The sequence below is a fragment of the Camarhynchus parvulus genome, chromosome 1 (genome assembly GCF_901933205.1).
Source record: "Camarhynchus parvulus chromosome 1, STF_HiC, whole genome shotgun sequence".
Taxonomy (NCBI): Eukaryota; Metazoa; Chordata; class Aves; order Passeriformes; family Thraupidae; genus Camarhynchus; species Camarhynchus parvulus.
In genome coordinates, this window is record NC_044571.1 from 15862652 (window position 1) to 15884674 (window position 22023).

At 38.3% G+C, this 22023-nt stretch overlaps 1 protein-coding gene across 1 annotated transcript in view; it reads left to right on the plus strand.

The window, feature by feature from the left end:
* The window catches only part of MAP3K15 (mitogen-activated protein kinase kinase kinase 15), an 80328-nt gene that overhangs the window by 26077 nt on the left and 32228 nt on the right, over positions 1-22023 (plus strand). Inside the window, exons 3-6 of the mRNA XM_030951915.1 lie at positions 2106-2129; positions 11454-11647; positions 13842-14010; positions 15275-15381. Of these exons, the coding sequence (XP_030807775.1) occupies positions 2106-2129; positions 11454-11647; positions 13842-14010; positions 15275-15381 (494 nt within the window). The remainder of the gene's footprint in view (positions 1-2105; positions 2130-11453; positions 11648-13841; positions 14011-15274; positions 15382-22023) is intronic.

Below are 22023 nucleotides of genomic sequence, written 5' to 3' on the forward strand. Positions count from 1 at the left end.
TGTGCCCAAGTCTGGGAAGCACAGGCTAATTGTTTTCTATTTGTTGCTGCCCCGTGAGGATACTGTGTTTGATTTCTGCACTTCCTGCCATAGCACATACTCAAGCCCCTGCTCCGTAACTGGAGTGTTGAAGAATCTCCAGGATTGCATCCACCTGTGGCTGGATGTTCAGACTGATTGTTGCCAGACCTTGCAAGTCTTTGCACTGTCAGTTCTAAGCCTTTTTTTCTAATAATGTAATTCTCAAGTCTAGGGACTGGGGAACACCAGAGTGTGACTAGGTCACTTAAGGCTAGGAAAACTATTATGTGCCTTCACCTTTCTTCTTCTAGGGACTCTGTCAGTGGCACTGATGTCTTACTTGTCCCTCAGTTGTTTGCATAACCCCCTTGGCCTAAATAGGCTCCTAGTATATCTTAGATGGGATCATAAGACTTGATTTAAGTTGGTGGAACCAGCTAGGAGAGATCCTGTGTATCAAATGGTTTAAACTGGACACTGAGACAGGGTTCAGTGTTGCTCTTGCCATTGGTATCTCTTCAGCAATCAAACCCCAGTTCAGTGCTGGATAGCATTCAAATATGCTGATACACCTTTATAAGGAATACTTCAGAAGGTAGGCAAGGACTATTCATGGGGTATTTCAGCACAGAACGGTTCATGACACATTTCACATCATAGGTGCTGGATGGTTTCAGAAGAGTCAACTTCTCCCTATTGAGAAAGATTTAACTGCAGTAGATAAAGCTCTATTGGAGATACTTGCTTAGCTAGATAGACATTACTTTCCAGATATGTAGCATTTTAGCTGTCTAAGCCTTCCATCAATTTTGTTATGAAATATTTTATTTGGCATAAGGAGTTTAGGCTAATTAGAAGTTCCATTTAGGTTGTAGTACCTTTTTGACCCTCTGATGTTTCTTTATTCTGAAGTTTATGAGTAATTTGTTCAGGGTTTGTTCACTTCTGTTCAGAATTGTATTACTTTACTTGGACCTAAGTTGCTGTGCACACTCTTAAAAGTGGTGCAGAGTCTGAGTGTTATAAAGGCAGTATTGATGTTACTGCTGTTACTTCTGCTGAAGATCTGTGAAGTTCTGGCAACCTGACTTTATACAATTCATTTTAGGAGCCATCCTGAAGTTGCCCCAAGAGTTGTCTCTTCAGTTTCACCAACGTTCTTTCAAAATAACCTAGTTCTGAGGATATAAAAGGATACGTAATCTTGTTTTCAAGAGAGTCATATCTATAGAGCTAAACCTCTTCAATGCTCCCTGATATTTTTGCCTGTTGTTGAGGAAATGGGTGCATGGCCATGGGCTGTGCAGTGGTTGTCCAAGTGGATTTCAGGGTCTCAGATATGAAGTTGCTCAAGCAGAATCATCTCAGGTTGTCAGAGCCCATTTAATTCAAGTATATTGAAAACTTTGATTAGAAACAAGTCAATGTCTAATATTTGTAGCAGGGATTACCTGGAGACCTCTTTAGTTTGACTAAGCAGTGTTCATTGAATATGAAATCCATCACCCAAGAGAAGAGGTTACTTACCAGCAACTAGATGTCTCTGAGGTCTAGTTTACACACCCGTTAGTTTATCATCTGCTTCGTTGTTTCAGTATCTGTCCTTAGATTTTGAGGTGAGAAGAATTAGGGTGTAGAAGGAATGTGTTGGTGTGTACCAATCTGTGTACCAAAGGGGCTTAGGTATGTGGAGGATACTCTTTCAGAGAGATAAACCCTCCAGCTTTGAATGCTTTTGTCTCACAAATGCTCAGTGTGACTGAGTGTGCCCAGTCTAAAAAACTCCAGTTACTCCTAAGTAAAACTTTCTTTATTTTCTGAATACTTTTTAAAGTAGGTTTCTTCACTGAATTGTTAATTTTTTCCTAACCTGAGCTGCTGAGACTCTACTTGATGTTGTTCTGTCCCTTTACTGGGAATTTACTGTGGCAGGAAATCTGGATTATGCTAAAAAGAATGCATCTGTGTGTGTGTGTGTGTGTACGTATATATATTATGTGTATGTATAGCAGTGTGTTTTATTGGACATAATAATTCCCAGTAAAAACAAATAAACATTTCTATTATCTTTTTTTCCCCCACAGGATATGGTATCTCAGAAAAACACAGTAAGTATTAAATCCACATTCATTTTTAAATATAAAATGAAGATCCTGCATTTGAAGCAACTTTAATACCAAAGCTCCCAAGCATATATATGCTCTCTATGATTAAAAGCAGTTGTTTTACCCATCTATAATTCAAACTTTTGGAAAACTTGCTGACACTCCAAACTAACACTAGATTTTAAAGCTACTTTTCCTTATAAATTCCTTTCTAAGCTGTAGAAAAGTGCCAGTACATATAAGTTTTATTTGTAGGTTGGCAAATCCAAATATAAACTCAGAAATTCAAAGTCTCTTTTTCCCTCTACCACTATCACCCATTGTGCAAATGTAGATGTTTGTGATGCCTTAATGGGGTTTGGTTTTGTATTTCAAGCAGCTTTGGCTTCTGTATACCTGATCTCTAACTTAAAAATTCACAGATTTACTTAGAAATGCTTATTTCTTAGAAAAGCTTATTTCCCAAAGTAAAAATATTCTTACATTTAATGCAAATAAAGCCAAACAGATAAGTTTGAAGCAAGATAAAATGTAGGAATTATTAAGGCTTTTTGAAATATGCCATGATATCTTATATAGTTGTATATTTTGCCATAGTTCACACCATGTCAGTGTTTCATAAAATCCTCCACACTTTTGTTTTGATAATGACTAATTTTTCAAACCTCTTCCATTCATCCTTTCTGTTTTCTCCCATTCACCATATACTTTTATTTTCTTCTAAACAGTATTGAGCAGGATTGAAATAATAAAGTGGTATTAGAGTTTGATAGTAATTTAAAAGAGAACTGGAAAAAATGCATTACTCATAGCAGTTTATTTTGAGCTGCTGTTATGACTTGGCCACAGTGCTCCACATAGGCTAAAGATAGATCAGGTTTAGCACATGCAGATGCAGGTCATCCTTCCTGGCTGTCTCAGGCATCTTTGAACCACTTTGACCGGTGTGGTGGGAACTGCATTTACTGCTCTCTGGCTCTCTGAAGGGAGACTCAGAATGTGTCAGATTTGCTTGTGAATGCTACTATCCATCAACTGGTGGATGACTAAAACTTCAGGAGCATATGTTCTCCCTTCCAGAGCAAGAGGGAGAATTGTGAATGAGCTGTTTGGTGGTAAAACAGGCATGGAGTAAACAACAAAGGGGAAGGTGGCAAATTTAACCTAGTGCAATGAGATTAGCAGCCTACAGTCTTTTCTTTTGGCAGAATCTTTCTCCGGGGGGGCGTGGGGGTGGTATTTCCCTTCACACTGAAGAGAAGATTGAATTACAGAATATGCTGAGTTGGAAGGGACCCACCAGGATCATTGAGTCCAACTCCTGGCCCTGCACAGGACATCCCTAAATCACACCATGTGCTGAGAACATTGTCCAAACACTTCTTGAACTCTGTTAGGCTGTTGCTCTGACCACTTCCCTGGGGTGTCTGTTCCAGTGCCCAACCACCCTGTTGAACCTTTCCCTGGTATCCAACCCAAACCTCTCCTGACTCAGCTCCATGCCTTTTGTTCCAGTGACATGGTTTCTATGGTGGGGTCTGGTATTGGACCTGTAAACACCTTGTGGCTCACGGGGGGGGGCAGGGAGACATCTCTAAGCTGGGATCCTGATTCCTCCTTTAAAAAGGAGGGATTGTCTAACCCACTTTCTTCAAGTGCTTAAATTATGAAAAAAAATTGTGAGTAGAATACAGTGAGGTATAAAATGAATGACTTTAAGTACCAAGTATGGATTCCTCTTTCTATTATTTGAGGTTGTTCATACCTTCTATTATTAGATAAATGTACTCCCATATTTCATTCTTTTATCAGTATTTGTTATTCAGAAATTAGAACAAACTCATGAGCAAGCTAAATAATTGACAGGATAAAACTGGTTTTTTTAAGTGGAAGCTGACTTCAAATAGCCAATTGCCTTTCCCTCCCTTCAAATCCAGTGAGTTGTGATGAGAGGTTTGCAGTTTACCAGTGATCCAATATGGAGCCACTGCTTCATTGCTTGGTTACATATTTTACAACTGTATGGGCAATGTCCTGTTTGAAGTGAATAGCTAATCAGGGTTGCTGTGCTTGTTAAGTAGGTACATAATTGTCATGAATTTGTTATATCCAGTCAAATATATATTTAGATAACCATTTCAGTTTAATTGCTGAATATTAGATGCAATAATTAATTCCCCTATAGCAGAGTTTTGTGTTTTCCTTTCACTTGTCCTGAGTGAAAAAATGTGGGTATGCCTCTGTTGAAACTGTGGAATAGCAGAGCTTAAATATGCTTTTTATCAGGGGCGGGAGGCATGGTGGAAAGAAGAGAGATATCTCCTAAGCCTTCCTCCAGCCCAGTGGTAGCCACAGGAGTATCATTGCAGGAGAAGTCCTCTCCATGTTTTACAGGCTCTGTGTTTGTGCATCTGCAGGGTATGTAAGGAAAGGGGAACAACTCAGATTGTTTCCAGGTACAGCACACCTTTGTTCCAGCAGCAAGAGTGAAACTTTCTGGGCTGGCTGCTGTAGCTTAGAGCTTACTCTGAGGTTTCCCTGCTCTCAATTTTCCTATTTATCCTACAAATCTCACATCATCTACAAAGGTGCAGAAAAATCTTAGCAGAGAGGAGATGTGGAGCTATGTTGAAGTTGCAGAGAAGGTGAATGTCTAGTGTGTCATCAGGGTAATTTGCTTTGTGTATCACAAGAAAACCTTGAAGAGAATGAATATTTCCCTTTTAGAGAGCACATTATTCTAATTCAGCATTGAGGAGGAGACAAAAGAAAGCAAACTGGACATGAAGCTGAAAACAATGCAGAGAAAAAAAAATCAGCAGTTCTATGGAGAAGTTAGCCTGAGTATAGCTGATCTAACAGTGAAAATTATACAGCAGACAGCTGCAGTGGTGGGAGCCTGAGAGATTTAATAGCTTACTGTCTGAAAAAAGAGTGTGAGTAGGAGAACTTCCTTCCTTCCTTCCTTCCTTCCACCATCCAGGAATGCAGTTTTCAAAGATAAGAATGAAGAATGTGATTCAGTTCTACTTGACTTCCCCAAACAAGCAGTTAAAATTCTGTATTGATAATTTATTGCATACTTGGATGTGAAAGGAAAGAATTATTATCTATGGGAGTTCAGTTCCCAAGGAAGAATTGCCCTGGCATGAAATGCAAGATCAAGATTCTGTGTCCCATCAGTTAGATTTCCTTCTGTAGAGCTCCTCTGAGCTTTAAGGACATTGCTGTTAGTTTTAATAAAGATTGCACAGCTTCCTAGTTTCTGTCAAAATTGTTATCAATAAAATAAATGGCAAATAAGCAGTCTTGCAGAACAGGTGCCATTATGGAATAATGGACTGAAGGACAGAGGAAAGAAAATTACTTATGGAAGATGCTTGTCCTTTGGAGTTTCTTTGGATGTCAGCTAAGCATCAGTTTACTGGAGAAGTGAAATTTCAAGGATTTTCAAAAGCAAAAAATGCTTAAAAAAAATAATGTTCCCCCAAACCAATGTAATAGACAAAATCCATTAGGAAGTTTTTCTATTTTGATTCAAAAATTTTTGCCATCCTTGACTTTTTTTTAAGGAGGGAAATTTCACCTGCTGCTACAGGATCTTAAGAAATTATGAATAAAAAAAGTTCAAGATTAAGTGAAGAAAAGAGTGAACAAGGGGCTTTATAAAACTGCTGGAGTCAGGAAGCAAAATGTGCAGTCCTTGGGGCAGTAGCTCTAGGATTGGTTGCACATAGTTTGAGATGCACATTTTGATCCATTCATTTTGTTTGAATGAAGCATTAAAAATACAAACTAGAAGTAGAACTTTCCACTATGGAAAAATTATTATACCAAGTACAGAACATAAGGAGGAAGACTAGTTATTTGTTCTTTAGTTTATAACATGCCTGAGGAAATTTTAATAACCCTGTTAATTGCATTCAGGGCAGGTGTTTGAAGGAAGGTAGGCTGGCTATTAAACCAAAAGGTTTATATCATTGTATACTTAGGCCTGTGGGCCTGGTGAAGTATTTTTAGATATTTAAACGGTTATTTTTCATGAAATCCTGTAGCAGCTCTTATATTAAGCAGTGAATAATGTCTGGGCCATGGAGGAGTCATTAGCAAAAATTCTTCTTAATCTAAAGGGAACTGCATTGCAATTTATCCTTTTCACAAGGAATTTTTATATTGAAACATTTTTTTAATTGTAATTGGCAGAAAGTTTCTTCAGAGGTTTCAGTAGCTATTTAAATTAGACTGTATATACTGTTTAAAGACAATAAACATTTAAGAAAACTAAATAGAAAGATTTTGGCACTTGGACTCATATTCTCCAGTTAAGTAGCCCCCATGGATTGTAATGAGAGCCAAGACTCTGAAATATGATTACATTATAGGAACTTAATTGTCCAAAGAAGTATTATTGCAGAGTTGCTTTCTATTTTTTATTTTCTGATTATTTTTACAATGTATAAAAGGTTATATGGTCCAGTCTTTTAATGATATATTTCTAAAAAGGCCTGAGGTAGCAGAAGTGTAAAAGCACACAGAACACAGAATGAAAGAGCAGTAATGTCTTAAATTCAGTAATTTTTCTTTTCGAGTGGAAAATAGTACAAAGGCAATGGGCAACCAAATAAATGCTACTTCTAATGCTTTTAATAATGAAATATGCCACTGTTACTTTAGATAGTGAAAACGAAGGCTTTTAAACTTTTTGTGTGAAAGTTAGTTTTTATGGAAATATTACCATCTCAAGCAATATGTAGTGGTTGGATCATAGTTAACTAATCAGATAATGAATCTGACAGGTTCATAAAAATAAGACCTGAAAACATCTTAATGGTGACACAGGAGATGTATAGACATAAATCATACAAATAAGAGAAATCCAAAAGATAAGATAAGTAAGAGAAATTACAACAGTTTGAACTGTTTTCTTTGCCTTGTAAATATAGTCTTGTTACAAATATCTATATTCATTTTCTGTTGTTTCTTTCTTTAATTATTTCTTTATTCATGTCTCATGTGTGTCTTTTTGTTTCTTATGGTGTTTTGTGGTGGTGTTTTGCTCTTTGTTGTTTTGTTTCAATTTGGAGTAGGTTGCCAACCTCAAAGCTTTTCTTCGTGTTCAAGTACCTCCTGAATACCACAGTGGTAATCTAATAGGCAAAGTATGTATCACTTTAAATCTGCTTTCTGTAGAATAGATATGCCATTCTTTCACTGTGTTTCTAGACATGTAAACATAATAATAATAAGGATGATTTAAGAATAGTGCTTGACAGGGTCTTTCCTTCAAGGTGATTGCTCCTTGCAAACTAGATCCCAGAAATTTAAAGTGTTTGTCTTGTGATAATCTCTCTTCACAGTCTTTACATAAAAAACACTGCATTTATTCAGATTTAGAAGAGGAAGTATTTTTTAGAAGTTTATAATATCTTAGTGTAGTGGGTTGACCATGGCTGGATGCCAGCCTCCCACCAGAGCCACTCTCTCACTCCCCTCTGCAGCCAGACAGGAGAGAGAAAATAGAACAAGGGGTTCATGAGTTAAAGACTGGGAGAGATCACTCACCAAATACCATTATGGGCAAATCAGGCTTGAATTAGAGATATTAATTGAATTTATTAGTAATAAAATCAGAGCAGGATAACAAGTAAAATAAGACTTTAAAAACACCTTACCCCCACTCCTATCTCCTTCCAAGCTCTACTTCCTATCCCAGCAATACAGGGAGACAGGGAATGGGAGTTATGGTCAGTTGATCACAGGTGATTTCTCCCACTGCTCAGGGAGAGGAGTCATTTCCCTGCTCCAGTGGGGGGTCCCTCCCACAGGAGACAGTTCTCCATGAGCTTCACAAACGTCAGCCCATCCCTCAAGCAACAGTTCTCCACAAACTGCTGCAACATGGGTCATTCTTCCATGGGTGCAGTCCTTCAGGCACAGCCTGCTCCAGTGTGAGTCCCTCATGGGGTCACAGTCCTACCAGGAGACCTGTTCCAGTCTGCACTCCTCTCTCTACAGGTCTGCAGGTCCCTGCCAGGAGCCCACACCAGCACAGGATTCAGATGGGGTCACAGCCTCCTCTTAGACATCCACCTGCTCTGGTGTGGGGCTCCTCCATGGGCTGCAGGTGGATCTCTGCATCCCTGTGATCCTCCATGGGCTGCAGGGGCACAGCTGCTTCACCATGGGCTGCATCATGGGCTGCAGGGGAATCTCAGCTCCAGCATCTGGGCACCTCCTGCCCCTCCTTCTCCACTGCCCTTGGTGTCTGCAGCGTTGTTCCTCTCATATAGTCTCACTCCACTCATCTGTGATTGCAGCTACATCTGTGCAATAACTTTTTTCCTTCTTGAATCTGTTATCACAGCAGAGTTACCATCATTTCTAATTGGCCCAGCCTTGGCCAGCAGCACATCTGTCTTGGAGCTGGCTGGCATTGGCTCTGCTGGACCTGGAGGAAGTTTCCAGCAGCTTCCCAGAGAAGCCACTCCTGTAGCCCCCAAGGCCCTCCCACTGCCAAAACCTGGCCATGCAAATCCAATTCATGCCTATATGGCAGGATGGATAGGAATTTGATGTCACAGAAAAACCTAACACTTGAGACAACAGTGAGTTAAATTCCCTGAACACTCAGGAGGTTGTGATCTCTTCAAGTCAATGCAGTTCCTTTTCCATTACTTTCTGTATTTTCCTTTTAACTGCTTAGTGAGGGGGAGTAAGCATCCTTGGTACTTGAGTGAGTGGCAAAATTAATAGCATGCCTCAAGTAAAATAATTGTGCTGTTAGCTTGGCAGGAATAATTCCCTCCTTGAAAGTGCAGAGATTTTTACTCAATGTTACTTATCTGGGAGAAAACATCCTTGAATTCAAGTGTAGCATCTCTGTCGCAAAGTGACGGTTGCACCAGAATAACTTTACCAGTACAATTAAAAAACCTGTTTATATTAAGATCAAAAGTTTACTTTTAACAGCATTAAAAAAAATATTTGGAAAATATTTTCAGACAAAAACTGCTCTACATTTGGCCTGGCTTGCCTAGAGCCTAAAAATGGCCTCTGTGGGCCTCACTCCTTCAGCCTCTCAGCAAATGCATGGCTTTCTGCTTAATTCCTTTAACTATTTTACCTGAAGAACAGGTCCCTTTCTCAACTTATTTGCAATTATTTTCTGGGATTTTTTTTTCATGTTCTTAAATTTGTGACTTGTTTTGTGATTTTAAAATGTTGTGATTAAATACAAAACTTTCAGTGCTGGCATACATTATATGCTGGAAGATGAGCTATTCAGAGTTTTGAAGTTTTTGCAGTCTGCTTGGCTGCAATTTTTAACTTAAAATTTCCCAAAATCAGACAATTAAAATATCCTAGCTTCTAATCCTGAAATTAACCAACTTATCATATAGTCTTGATAAACTATGAAGTTATAATTCTATTACAATTAAATAAGTAATAGTTTATAGATATACATTTGTGTAGACGTATGCAGGTAGGGTTGCTACATACATTGCTTTACATCTACCTAAGCCATTTATTAATTATCTTTAAAAAGCAGTAATTGCTGTATGATAAGGCAGTAATTTTCAAAATTATTAGCTTTTGGTATCAAGAGACCAGCATCCTGAACAGAAGATCAGAGGAAGCAAGAGTGATATTTTCAGCCATCTCTAATTCTTGTTAGCAGATGAACTGGTTTTTTACATAATAAAGGTAGGAAAGACCTTCCTAGGCCACACAGTCTGTATGAAAGGGTTTTACAATTTATTATATGTAAATATTGTACAGAAGAGCCATATGTAAATAATTTTTTTCTGAAAATTTCATTGCTTTTTCAATAGATAGCTGCAGCTCTTTGCATCTCAAGATATGTTATCCTTTCAAATTGGATGGGCATTTTTCATTGCAGGAATTGCTAATTTGCTGTTAAAGGTTGAAGAATAGACTTTATAGACAAGCAGCTTTTGTGTTGCAATGAACTTACTGTTTGTTTGAATAAACCTGAGACAAAACTTGGTACCATATTGGTGGCTTGGGTTGCAGTTTTTCTGAGTTTTTCGTTGGGAAGTAAAGATAACAGTCCAACAGATAATTATATCATTACAACGGGGATAATTTAACTTGGGGTTTGTAAGGAAGGAATATGACTTGATCTATGTCTGCTAGAAATAATTTAAAATTCTAAATCCTCACTCAGATCAGCAACAGGATGTACTGATATAGGTTTTTATCTGTAATTTTAGTAACTGCATGCCCTACATTTTTAAGTTCCTGTGAACAATCTGTTTCTCCTGTCTAGTTTAGTAATACATTCAAAAATGTGCCATCTTCATATCCATTCTTTCTATGATCTCAGCTTTCTCCCATTGTTCAAGGCAACTCTAAATGGCTATGGCTTAGATTATATGAAAAAATGGCAGGTATGATTTTGCTGTACATGTTCAGTGCTGAGATATCTCCAAAACAGTGGTAGTTGATCATGGGAGGTCTATCATGTTGACCTCTGCCTCAGTGCTCCCATGTAATTACTCTCAAATACAAAGTTCACCTTCCTTTCAAGCAAAGAATTGTCATAGCTGGAATGGGATACAGGTGCTTCTCCCAGCTGTGGAAGCCTTCGCAGTGGTCTGGTTTCTGGGGTCTTGCTCAGGGGATGAAAACACTGAACTTGCTGGTTTTGGGCTCTGAAGGGCCATTTCTTGTGTCCTCACCCATTTCAGCACCTTGTTTGTATTTACACGTTTTATATGACATGTTAAGTTTTTTTGGGTTTTACTTCTAGAATTTTATGATGCAAGTCCTAAAAGTCTGTTGCAAAACATTTCAAAGTTTTGGGGTTTGGCTGGTTAGGCTTTTGATGGTAGCATGCAGCAGATGCTTTGTAGGCTCCTCTGGATTAAGCATCTCTGTAAAGTCCTTCTAGTGTCTATATTTCTGTATTTCTCTGATTGTGGGGAGCTCTGCATCATATCTTTCCTAGCACAGGGTGAACTTAGAGGATGCAAGTACGTCTCTTTGGAGCAGAACATCAGCTAGTAACTGTCAGACTCTACTAGGGCCTGTGCATTACATTAAAAGGAAAAATTGAACAGTTTCATTCTATTGTCACTTAACAGACCTGGGCCCTTATTCATCAGCTTTGTTAATATTTGTAACTTTTCCACACAAATTTCCTTGAATTTAATGCTTGCAAATCTTGTGTTAAAACAGTGCACTAAAACTTCTTACACACCAGCACTACTCTAGCTGTTTTTTCTGTCAGCAGGAGATTCTGTGTATACTCAAGTATATTTCCACTTCCATTTGTTTTCTAAACTCTTGCTGTTTTTATTTTAGGCTTCAAGTGGCAATTATTATTTTATTCCATACATTGTCACACCTTGTGCTGACTACTTTTGCTGTGAAAGTGATGCCCAACGAAGAGCCTCTGAGTACATGCAGCCCAGCTGGGACAATATCCTGGGGCCATTTTGTGTCCCACTGGTGGACAAGTTTCTCAGCCTTCTCAAGGATGTCCATGTTACATCATGGTAATGTTACAACACATAGAGTTCCAGAACCTTTGATAGTCTCTTTTTGGTATTATGAAAAAAGAAGGTACAGAATTTCTAGTAGCATTTATTATAATTTTTTTATTTTTCGCTACACTTAAGGTAGTGTTAAAAGAAGCTGCCAGTTTTGCTGGTTTTTGTATTCCTGGCCTGCAGTTGTTGCAGTTAACTAACCATGTTGTGCTAGAATTTGATTTATAGTTACTTTCCAGAAAACAAAGGCAGTCCATGGGTAAGATAAAGTGCTTAAGTTTTATAGTTTTATAATAGGACCTAAGCTCATAGATTCTTCACAGAGTTCAAAGCCAAAAACTGCCTTTTCTGTCATCAGATAAAATATATACATGGTAGCAATGGGCATTCAGTTGTAATTCTCATGATTTGTTTTTATTTATAAATATTAACCTTCTGGTGTCACTTAATAAGCATGATACTGCTTAGCCACTTCTACAAGGGACTGTTGGAGTTTGGAGAATTGGGGCTGAAGAAGGAGGTCTTTCTTTCTCAGTGGCTCACTTTGTATTCTGCAGCTATTCCTGTTTGGTATGTAGTTTTGGAAAACACCCACAGAGACTGAGTTTCTGGTTTTTAATTTTCCCAACGTCTGTCTGAAGCATGAGGTAGCACCAAGGGCCCTCAGATTTGTTTCCCCATTGCCATCCCACCCAAGTGAAAGGCTTGTCTAAAAAACTACTATTCTTTTGTGGCCCCATCCTTGCAATCCCATGGATGACCCTCTTGTGACGTCCTACCCTGAAGGGGAAGGAAGCACCCAAGATTCCTAGATGCTTGTGGTTTAAAGGAATGACAAAAATCAGAGGGTCTGCAAAAGTTTGCAAAGTTTTATTAGTAAACTACACACTTGGCATGGAAATTCGTGTTTTAGTCCTTGACCTCCTAGTGTAAGGTACAGCAGAGGGTTTTGGATAAAGGGTGTAGGGTGAAAGGGAAGAGAGAGAGAGAGAGAGAGAGAGAGAGAGATAAATTAAAGAGGGGCAGAGAGGAGGAAAAAATGAAAGAGAGATCACCCATCCTGGCTCCAGTGTCAATCCAGCTGGGATTTCCATGGTCTTGGAATGCATATGCAAGGCAAGCACCCTGGAATTTTTTTGGAATTTTTCTTTTTATAAATAAGTTTTCACCACCCTGGAGATCAGCTTCTCACTGTGCATGCAAATTAGTTATGTGCAATCTGTTCTTGTAGATCTTTCTGGAAATGGGTTTGAAGTCTGGGGGTTATTGGGTGGTCTTGATCCCACCTAGCAGTCCACACCCACTCTCAGCCTTGTTTCTGTTCTTACACTGTATGAGGCTGTGCTTGCCAGTAGCTTACTGTGACCTTGTTGCTTTGATTATAATGTGTATGAGACAGAGAACCTAATTTTATTTGCTTATCCTAAACAAGGTTTAATACTTTGAAAGACTCATTTGTAAACAAGAAGGGGCTTGCATGCCCTGGAGTATCTGTCAGGTGGCATGTACTAAGTTCCAAACTAGAGACTCCATAACCTGCTCCAGGATAAATTTACCCCTAAGTAGCTTGTTGAGGCCATTCATACTTGTCATGCTAGCAATATATATATTATTTTTCAATTTACAAAAGCGCTGATGTTGGATTGTACACTGATACTAGTGTAAATAAGATGCACTTACTGGAGGCTTTTACTGAGATCCTGCCCATATTATGTATTATGTTCATCAAAGAGATTGCAACTTTAAATCAGCTTTTGATGGCTTGTTTTTGCTTTAGTATCTGTGTTGGAAAGTCTCTTTCCATCTTTCATGATAAAATAATATACCTCCTCTTTACATCACACTGGTGTTTCTTCTTTGTGTCACTTTATTACCCCAGATGCAGCCTTTATAATTCAAAGTGCCACATCTGTCAGGGTCAGTAATGGGGCAAAGAAATGCTCCAGTTTTCTTGCGTTGGTAAAATTGCCTCAGGATCCTGGTTATAAGCATATTGATACATAGTCCTGCAGTCTGATGTGGGGCAAGGTAGAATATTTGTTAGTAGTTATTGAAAAATATGGAAACATTTGATGTGGACCTCACTCTGAGGAATTGGTATGTTTTATTAGAAATTATACTTTTTATTACAAGCATAGCCATGTTTCATAAGAAATGTCTAACAGTTTTCTTCCCCTATGATTAACTTCAATTTCTTTAGTGCCTATTATAAAGAAACACTGCTAAATGACATCAGAAAAGCTAGAGAGAAGTACCAAGGAGATGAACTGGCTAAGGAGCTGGCCAGGATTAAGCTGCGTATGGATAATACTGAAGTGCTGACTTCTGACATTGTCATAAACCTGCTTCTTTCCTACAGAGACATTCAGGTATGTGCTTAAAGACTAAGGTGGATTATTTTACTGTGCAGTTTTGGCTCTTGTTTGTTCTCGTGTGCTGCTTTGTTTGTTATGCAGTGATTCAAAGCTGACACTAAATGGGAGCAGTTGTTACATTGGATTGTCTTTTGGGCAGTTTAAGTGGATAGAGACTCTTACTTATTTTGCCTGTGAACAAGAGACTCAGATTAGGTGACTTCCCAAGGTCTCTCCCTTTGCTTTTAGTAATTTCTAACTTCCTTAAAAAAGCAAAACACCCTACTGAATAAAGATGGTTGTTGCCTTGCTCTCCTCTGCCCTACCTTTCCTCCCTCCCCTCATAAAATTAAATATATTTGGAAATGAAGAAAACATATTTGTTATGACCATTGTATTGGCTAGAGATGCCCAAATTGAGAACTATAATTCAATGAAACATTAATTTGCTTTTAAAATCTAACTGCACCCTTTTTTCTTGTTTTAATTTTTTAAAATAAATTCTGCTTTTGCTAAAGCAGCTGTTTTCCAGATTGACAGTCTGTGTGTTTAACATCCATTTTCAAATATAATTTCAACCATTCCATAGATTTTTTTCCCATCAGGAGCTAAGTTGGTTATTTCTTGTGTATAAATGGGTTGTGAGAGAATGGGTGACCACATCATCCTTCATTACCAAACCTTCCATTCTGAAATGCATATTTTCCTTACAGCACTTTATCCAACTTCATTTGGATTGGCTCTGGTGATCATGAAAGGTGTCCCTTGAGAAATGTACTCATCTCAAATATGTTTTGAACAAAAAGATTAAGTTACACAAGGCCCTTTGATATGTCAGTAAACTAGCCTCTTCAGCACTGTACATGTGGGTTACCCCTGAGAAACTGAAATGGGTCCATGAGTGGCTGAGGTACTTCAGAGACAGCTGTGGTTGAGTCCACGGTGACCTGGTGAGGTGTCATTCACCAGAAGATCTTAATAAGGCCTGAAAAAGCCAGACTTGTCATCTCTTTACGGGTGCTGGGAGAGTAATTGATCACACTGGCTACAGGGATTCAGTAGTTTGGGGATTATGGTGAGGAAGAGGCAAGCACTGACATGGGTAGACAAAATCCTTTGTGCTCCTACACAGCCTTCCTGGCTGTTTCTCTTAGGAACAGTCCCCTGAGAAGCTGTGATACAGTACATGTGATCATGATACGTTTTAGCTTAGTGATGCTTTCCTCTTTTCAGTTTATCCTGAAAGGATCCTTTTCATTGTTTTTCAATTTCATCCCAGGACTATGATGCTATGGTGAAGCTGGTAGAAACGCTGGAAATGCTTCCTACCTGTGACCTGGCTGATCAACACAACATCAAGTTTCATTATGCTTTTGCATTGAATCGGTGAGGGTGATTGATTGAAGTTGTTTCATTTTAGTGCTGTTCCATAGGGGCTTAGATGTAAATTTATAGTGCAGATAATATCAAATTCCCTTCCCTTTCTGCACACATTCATCACAGTCATCTCTCCTTAATGCCATACTTACTGTGCACCAGAACAGTTTGTAACTTTTGAAATTGTTGTTTTCCAACAACCATTGTTTTGTCAACAACTAGGAGAGAGTGGATCTGTTCCTGAGGCCACTTGACTAACTGCAGAAGACTCCAGTGATACCAAGGGGTTCTTGGTCAGTCTGAGATTGTTTAATCTGAGTCACTGATTATTCTGAATGTCTTCAAATGTTTAGTGTGATAGAGTTATGAGTGATTTGTTAAAGTAATAGGTAAAAAGCACTGCTTGATCCATGAATACACATTCATGATAGAGTTTCCTTGGAAGGCTGGATGGTCATCAGGACCTGCAGGCACATCATTACTTTAGGAAACACTGAAATATTATTGAACTCTTCTAGTTAGGTACAGACTTTTGTAGTACCTATGTATAATAATTACTCCATTTCTAAAAAATTTACATTAAGATTGTCAGAGAAAATAAATTGTATGCAAAGGAAATCCCATGTAATAATAAAAGTAACTGGCTAGATGGAATCCACATACTATTAAAGATTGTGACCTAGCTAACTAAAACTAAACTAAATTAGCTATCTGATTGTGAATTAGCTAACTAAAAATCAGCATTGGACAACATCAGGATGGCATAAATCAAAGAGATTAAGAACTTAATAATAGATCTGGAAATGCAGTTCCTATGGCATTTTCTGGAAAATGGTAATAAATCTGGTCCTATCTGACAGATTAATCAGACAGAAGAGTAAACTCTAAGCTATCGCTCATAAAAATACTGCATATGGATTTAGCCCTATTTTCAGAACTTTTGAAAATTATTTCAGGAATTTGACTCAAAATGTTTAAATTTGCCAGTAAGAATAATGCTAGAATTGTGCTTTGTCCTTAGGTAATATCTCAATATAATCAGTTTTTAAAACTTTTTCATTTAGTTGTGCATAACAAAATTGGCAAGCTCCTTTACTGTCTTGGTGTTCAAATTCTTTGTATTTTGAGCAGTATGTGAAATCCCTGTCATTAAGTCTTCTGTTTTGACAATGCCAATAGCACCCTGGTAAGACAAGATAAAATTAATTGCTCATGAACTTGCTTTGCCTGTCAACAGCTTTCATTAAAATGATTATTAGCCCCATCCAGCATGATGCTCCTTGTTTGCTTTTGGGAACTATTTAAAGATTTATACAGAAAAGGTTTTTCAGAAATAAATGACTGGGTTTTCATTGGTAAGAATGCAGAATTTAGCTTCTACAGATGTTTTTGCCTTCTTCAAACAAAATAATGGACAAAACTCAAAAGCTGAGAGTTAAACATTTTTTGAGCAAGTCCAGTTAGTTCAAAATGACCCCTAAAATGTTGCATTTAGCATCTTACTTGCATGAAAATTTTGAATCCCTAATTTTGTCTATTTTAAAACCAAATTATTTTAGTGATTTCTATCAGAAGCTCTTGTTACAATAACTATATATTCAGTTCATATTCTATTAATTTAAACATCCAGAACAGTATTAATGTTGATAAGTACATCTGATTGAACCCACCAGGAAAACAATACATCATATGCAGAACAGAATTAGCAGCTGTAAGAATATCTGACCCTGCAGAATGTTAATGTGTGCTTAATTTCATAAAAGAGTGTACTAGAACTGTGATCCAGAGAGAGCAATGAGATTATTTCCTCTTGGGCTCTGTAACTGGGTTCTCCTGGCCATTAGTGTCACTTGCATTGTCAAGTCAGAGTTACTCTGGTGCTGCACAGAGCCAGCACCGTGGCAGGAGGGGCTGCAGGGCTGGTTCTGGGCACCCCAGGGCTCTGCTGCTGCAGCAGCTGGGCACAAACTCAGCCTGAAGCACAGCTGTGTGTAGGTGCAGGTTAACAAGTAGTGCTCAGGCAAGGGACAGCAATGTTTCACTTGAGGTTCTGTGCCATTCCAGCCTAGCTGCATGTCCTTTGCCTCAGAGCCAGCCTGGGTCTGAGCTGGCTTGGATCGTAAGCAAAGCAGGCCTGGGCCTCACTGATGGGTACTGAGCAGACAGGTACTGTCATCTGTAGGGCAGGCAGCCACTTCCATGCTGATTTCTGGAGCCCTGATTCATGTGGCAGGTGTTCAAGCACAGCCCCTCTCCTAGATTGCTGTCTTTCTCTCTGGCTGCCTGAGAGCATCTTGGATTTGTCATCTCTCATGTCTGTTATCAGAAGCTAACAATGGATGTTTGCAATGGCAGGCTTGTGCTTGCTTCCAAGCCTGGGCAATCTGAATACATCACTGTCCTAGCGTGATGGAGCAAAGGGCTATTGCTTCTCCAGTGTCTTAAGCAAAATAATTTGGGTGTAACATAGGAGCAGAGCAGACAGTGCTCCCTTCTGTACAGACACAGGCTGGTTTAAGACATTGTTCCTTGTTGCCTCCTAGCTGAGATATAAGTCTAATTGTATCTTAATTTAGACATCTTTAGGTATAAGTTCAGTACAAATGTGCAGCATGGGTATTTTCAATGTTTGTATTCACAGCTGTGGTATGAAGTAAGATGCTGTGCAGTTGAGGGCTGGCAGTTGAGATGTGGATGGCTGTTTGTTTCAGTCCATGGTGCACCTTGCCTGGGAGGCAAGCACTGTGTAAGGAGTGCTTAAGACCAATTAAATGTTCTAATTGGTCTTATTTACCAGAGCTGAAGTTATAATGTCCTGGAAACTTGCAAAGAGGCCCAAGGGTATGCCAAATTCTGTTCAAAACAGAGCAGACTTTAAAACCAAACCCAGTCCTGGCATGAGGCCAGAGCTGTGAAAATTTTAGTCTCTTTCCAGAGCACTTCTATCTTCCTTTATATTAAAGATGAGGACAGCTGCAGTCACTATTATTTAACTCAGCATGCTGTGTTTTAACGAGCAACATATTCCAGTGCCATAATAAAAGAAGGCAATTAACAAGGGAAGGGTGTAATAGGGTGCAAGTAGAAAATCACTAATAATTGTGAATAATACTAGTAATTGTGAATAATAGTAGCCACAGAAAATAGTTTCTATTGTTAAGCACTGGGGTATTTAAAATGTTCTGTTCTGTGATTACTCAAATTTAGTAAAAAAACATTTTGTGGGCCTCCTCCTGTTATATGCCTGGCTTTCATAAGTACCTGAAGTGTATATGAGGGAGGGAAAAAAAAGCTAATTTTTTTTCTTTGTCATATCTGTCTGGAGGCTTGCAAATTTAGTTCTTGTCAAAGCCTAATTTAGGGTCTTGTTTTCCTCATTCACTGTTTCAAATATTGAAGATTCTACTAGCAAATTACATCCTCAGTGAATTCTATCTTAACTCAAAAATCAGTCTCTGGTTATATGTAGGCATGCAAGTGTACTAACTCTAATTAAAATGAGTCCTCATATTTCTTAATAGTTAAGGGGGTTTTTTTATGTTTTTGCTGTCATTAGGACATGAAATGAAAAGGAAAGCAAATGTGTATTCCTTGAGAAAATACTTTCCATTAATACAAGAGTTTTTTGTCATATATAGTCTTCTCTGTCTAGCTAGATGGAAACAAACCATATAGAGGAAGATGTGAACAAAAAGCTGAGGAAAAAAAGATTACACTACCTGTTACCAAGAGAGTCAGCGAATTCTTATCCCAGTGAAATACATGCTGTTCCTGTTGACTTTGTTGGGCAAAGACCTGGTTCACTGAGTGTAGTTCTGGCTCTGTAACCATGCCAATTCTTTAAAGCTGATAAAACCAGTCTCTGAAGCAGGAAGATTTTTTTTGTTTAGGAATATTTAAAACTAGGTCTCCTTATAAAGACTAGAGTATAGAGAAAGGTTCACCAGCAAGAGGATGGATTTGGAGAGCAAGAAAGGAGCTATGATATCAAAGAAAAAGAAAAAAACCTACTTTTTTTTTTACTGTGTGTTCCAGGTGTTATTCCAGGTGAGATGCTGTGATAGGAGTTTGTTGCCCTACAGAATAATTCAGGGAGGTAAAGGAGGAGTGGATGGTTGGGTAAGACAGGGAGACAGATGCAAGAGGCTTGTATAGACCAGGGACGTGAGAAGATTACTTCTGTGACTGAAGAAACATGGTAGGGTCAGCAGACAGGTAAACCATGTGGCAGAATTGCAGTGAGCAAGCTGGCAAGTTTCTGGAGGATTTGCAAACTGGCAGCAGAACACTGGCACAAATTCCAAGGAAGTGATTAGAGGCTGTAAAGGTACCCAGCAGGACAGCTTTTGTTTTAAGAAAAAGAGTTCCTATGTAGCCATTTCTGTCTGAAAAACCTTAGCTTATTGAAGATTTCTTCATATAGAAACAATTCTGTGTCATTGATCATTCCCTCAGTTTGATTTTTTCCCCCCTAATCCTAATAGTTCAGTTTCCTGTTTAAATAAAGCTTAAAACTGTGCACAGTACTGACGATTAATGTGCTGGGTATTTGTAAAATACATAATGATTTTTTGTTTTTAATTTTTATTCCTTGATCATTTCCTTTTAATTCCTAGCATTGTGCTTGGGGAGACTTGGCAGTGTTTTATTGAGCACTAGGATATTTTCATAATTGCTCTAGGTTTTGGAAGTAACTTGCAGATCTCTTTCTTAACTGGCAGCAGTTTCTGCTACTGTCATGTTCAGATAATGTAGATTCATTTTCTCTGTTTGGTTTCTCTGCAAGTTCTCACAAGGTAACAATTGCAGTAAGAGGACTAAAATGTGCTAACAAAGAAACCAGTAAGAAAAAAAAAAGTAGTTTTATGAAACACTTTCCAAGGTCTGTGGGGTTTTTAATATAGTTTCTAAATAAATTGTAGTAGTACACCTTTTTCTTACCTCATTGACCATTAAAACTATATTTTGAAAGAATTTTCAGATTGTGAGTAGTGATTCTAAAAACAGTGCCCCCTAAACCCAAAAAATATGAAAAGTAGCTTCTATTTTCACTGAGTGTGCATGCAGACTTCTTTAAGGTAGGACATATCTTCTTCCAGATGTGAAGAATTTAACAGATTGTGTGTTGAAAAGCACCATTGAAAATTGCCTATTTCAAAATTCTATTCCATTCCTAAAATGGACTTGTTTTAGTGATACCATGAGTGACATTTGTATTTCAGTGCAAGATGGCCTGGAAGCACCAAGGAGCAGTAAAATGACCTGGTAGGGTCATTTTTGTAGCTGCCTACTGAGATTCTGCTCTGGCTTATAAAACTTAATATTCAGAGGATATGCTTTGCAAATCTCACCTGCTGTACCAAGTTAATCCATAAAGAGACTATTTTCTGCCCTCCTTCTCATGCCTGTGCATCATCATATACAGTATTTCAGCTTTCCCTGTTCAGAGAGGCTGTGGCATCTCCATCCTTGGAGGTTTAATGGATTCAGCTTTTCAGACACAGACAAGGCTGCCATGGTCTAGTGCTGGGCCATGGACCTGCTGTGAGAGGGGGATTCTATTAGATGACCTCCAGCAGTCCTTTATGACATGGTTTTTTGTGATCTGTTCTAATGTGGCTTTAAATGGGGGCTGGGGAGCATGGGGAAGCTAACATAGTTGAGATTGGTTTAAAAAAATAGAAGTCAGTGCTAAGCCTTAAGGGTTTAAGGTAATCTCTTCTACTCTATTGATAACACCACAGATCTGTGTCAAGGCACCTTGAAACAAATTATGAGCTGTCAGGCATGCAGACCTGACAAAGTGTGGGGTCTGAAATAAGAAATGAAAATCTGTCTTGGTCAAGCATAACAGTTTCTGCGTATTATCCAACAGAATATTTTCATACTGACTTCAGAGAACTTGCTTGGAGCTTATGTGATCTTTCAGGTTGTTTGGGTTTTTTCTTTGTTTCTCCCCTCTTTTTGGGATTTAGAAGCTGATAACTTCCTAAATTTGTAAATTATTATAATTGGTGTATGGGTTTTGTATTATCCAATGGGCATTGAATTCTGCTGCAGTGAAAAACGGGGTCTAATATAAAGATACCTAAACTGAGTATTGTTTAATTATATCCTTTTAGATGAGTGCATACTTGTCATGGGCTAAATTTTGTTGAATTTAATTATTTTTAGCAATATTTTTTTCTGTATTAAGAGGCAGATCTTTGATTTTAAGTTCTTTAGTACAGTGCTTATTTAGAGCTTGGTCCTTTATAACAATCTCCTAGTGTTGTATTTGGTGTGTACAGGTTCATCCTTTGATGACCAAAGATGTTAATCTGCACAATGTCCCATTTTAAGCAGTGTCCTGCTTTGTTCATTGTTATTTCTTCTTTAGTTACACTTTTTTCAATCAGTACCTAACACCTCTTTATATCAACATTAATAAATAATCTATTTCACAGAAGGCAGACTTGAGTCAAATCTGGGAAAGCAGTGATTTTTAGATTTTCTATTTCCATGTTAAAGTGGAACATTAGGTTTTAGTTGTGCATTTCTTGTGTTTTCAGGAAGAGCACAAAACACCTGCCAACTTTTGTGATGACAATATACAAGACCAGGGAACTACTGGACTTTAATATGAGGGTTTAATTTTGTTCTAAACTCTGT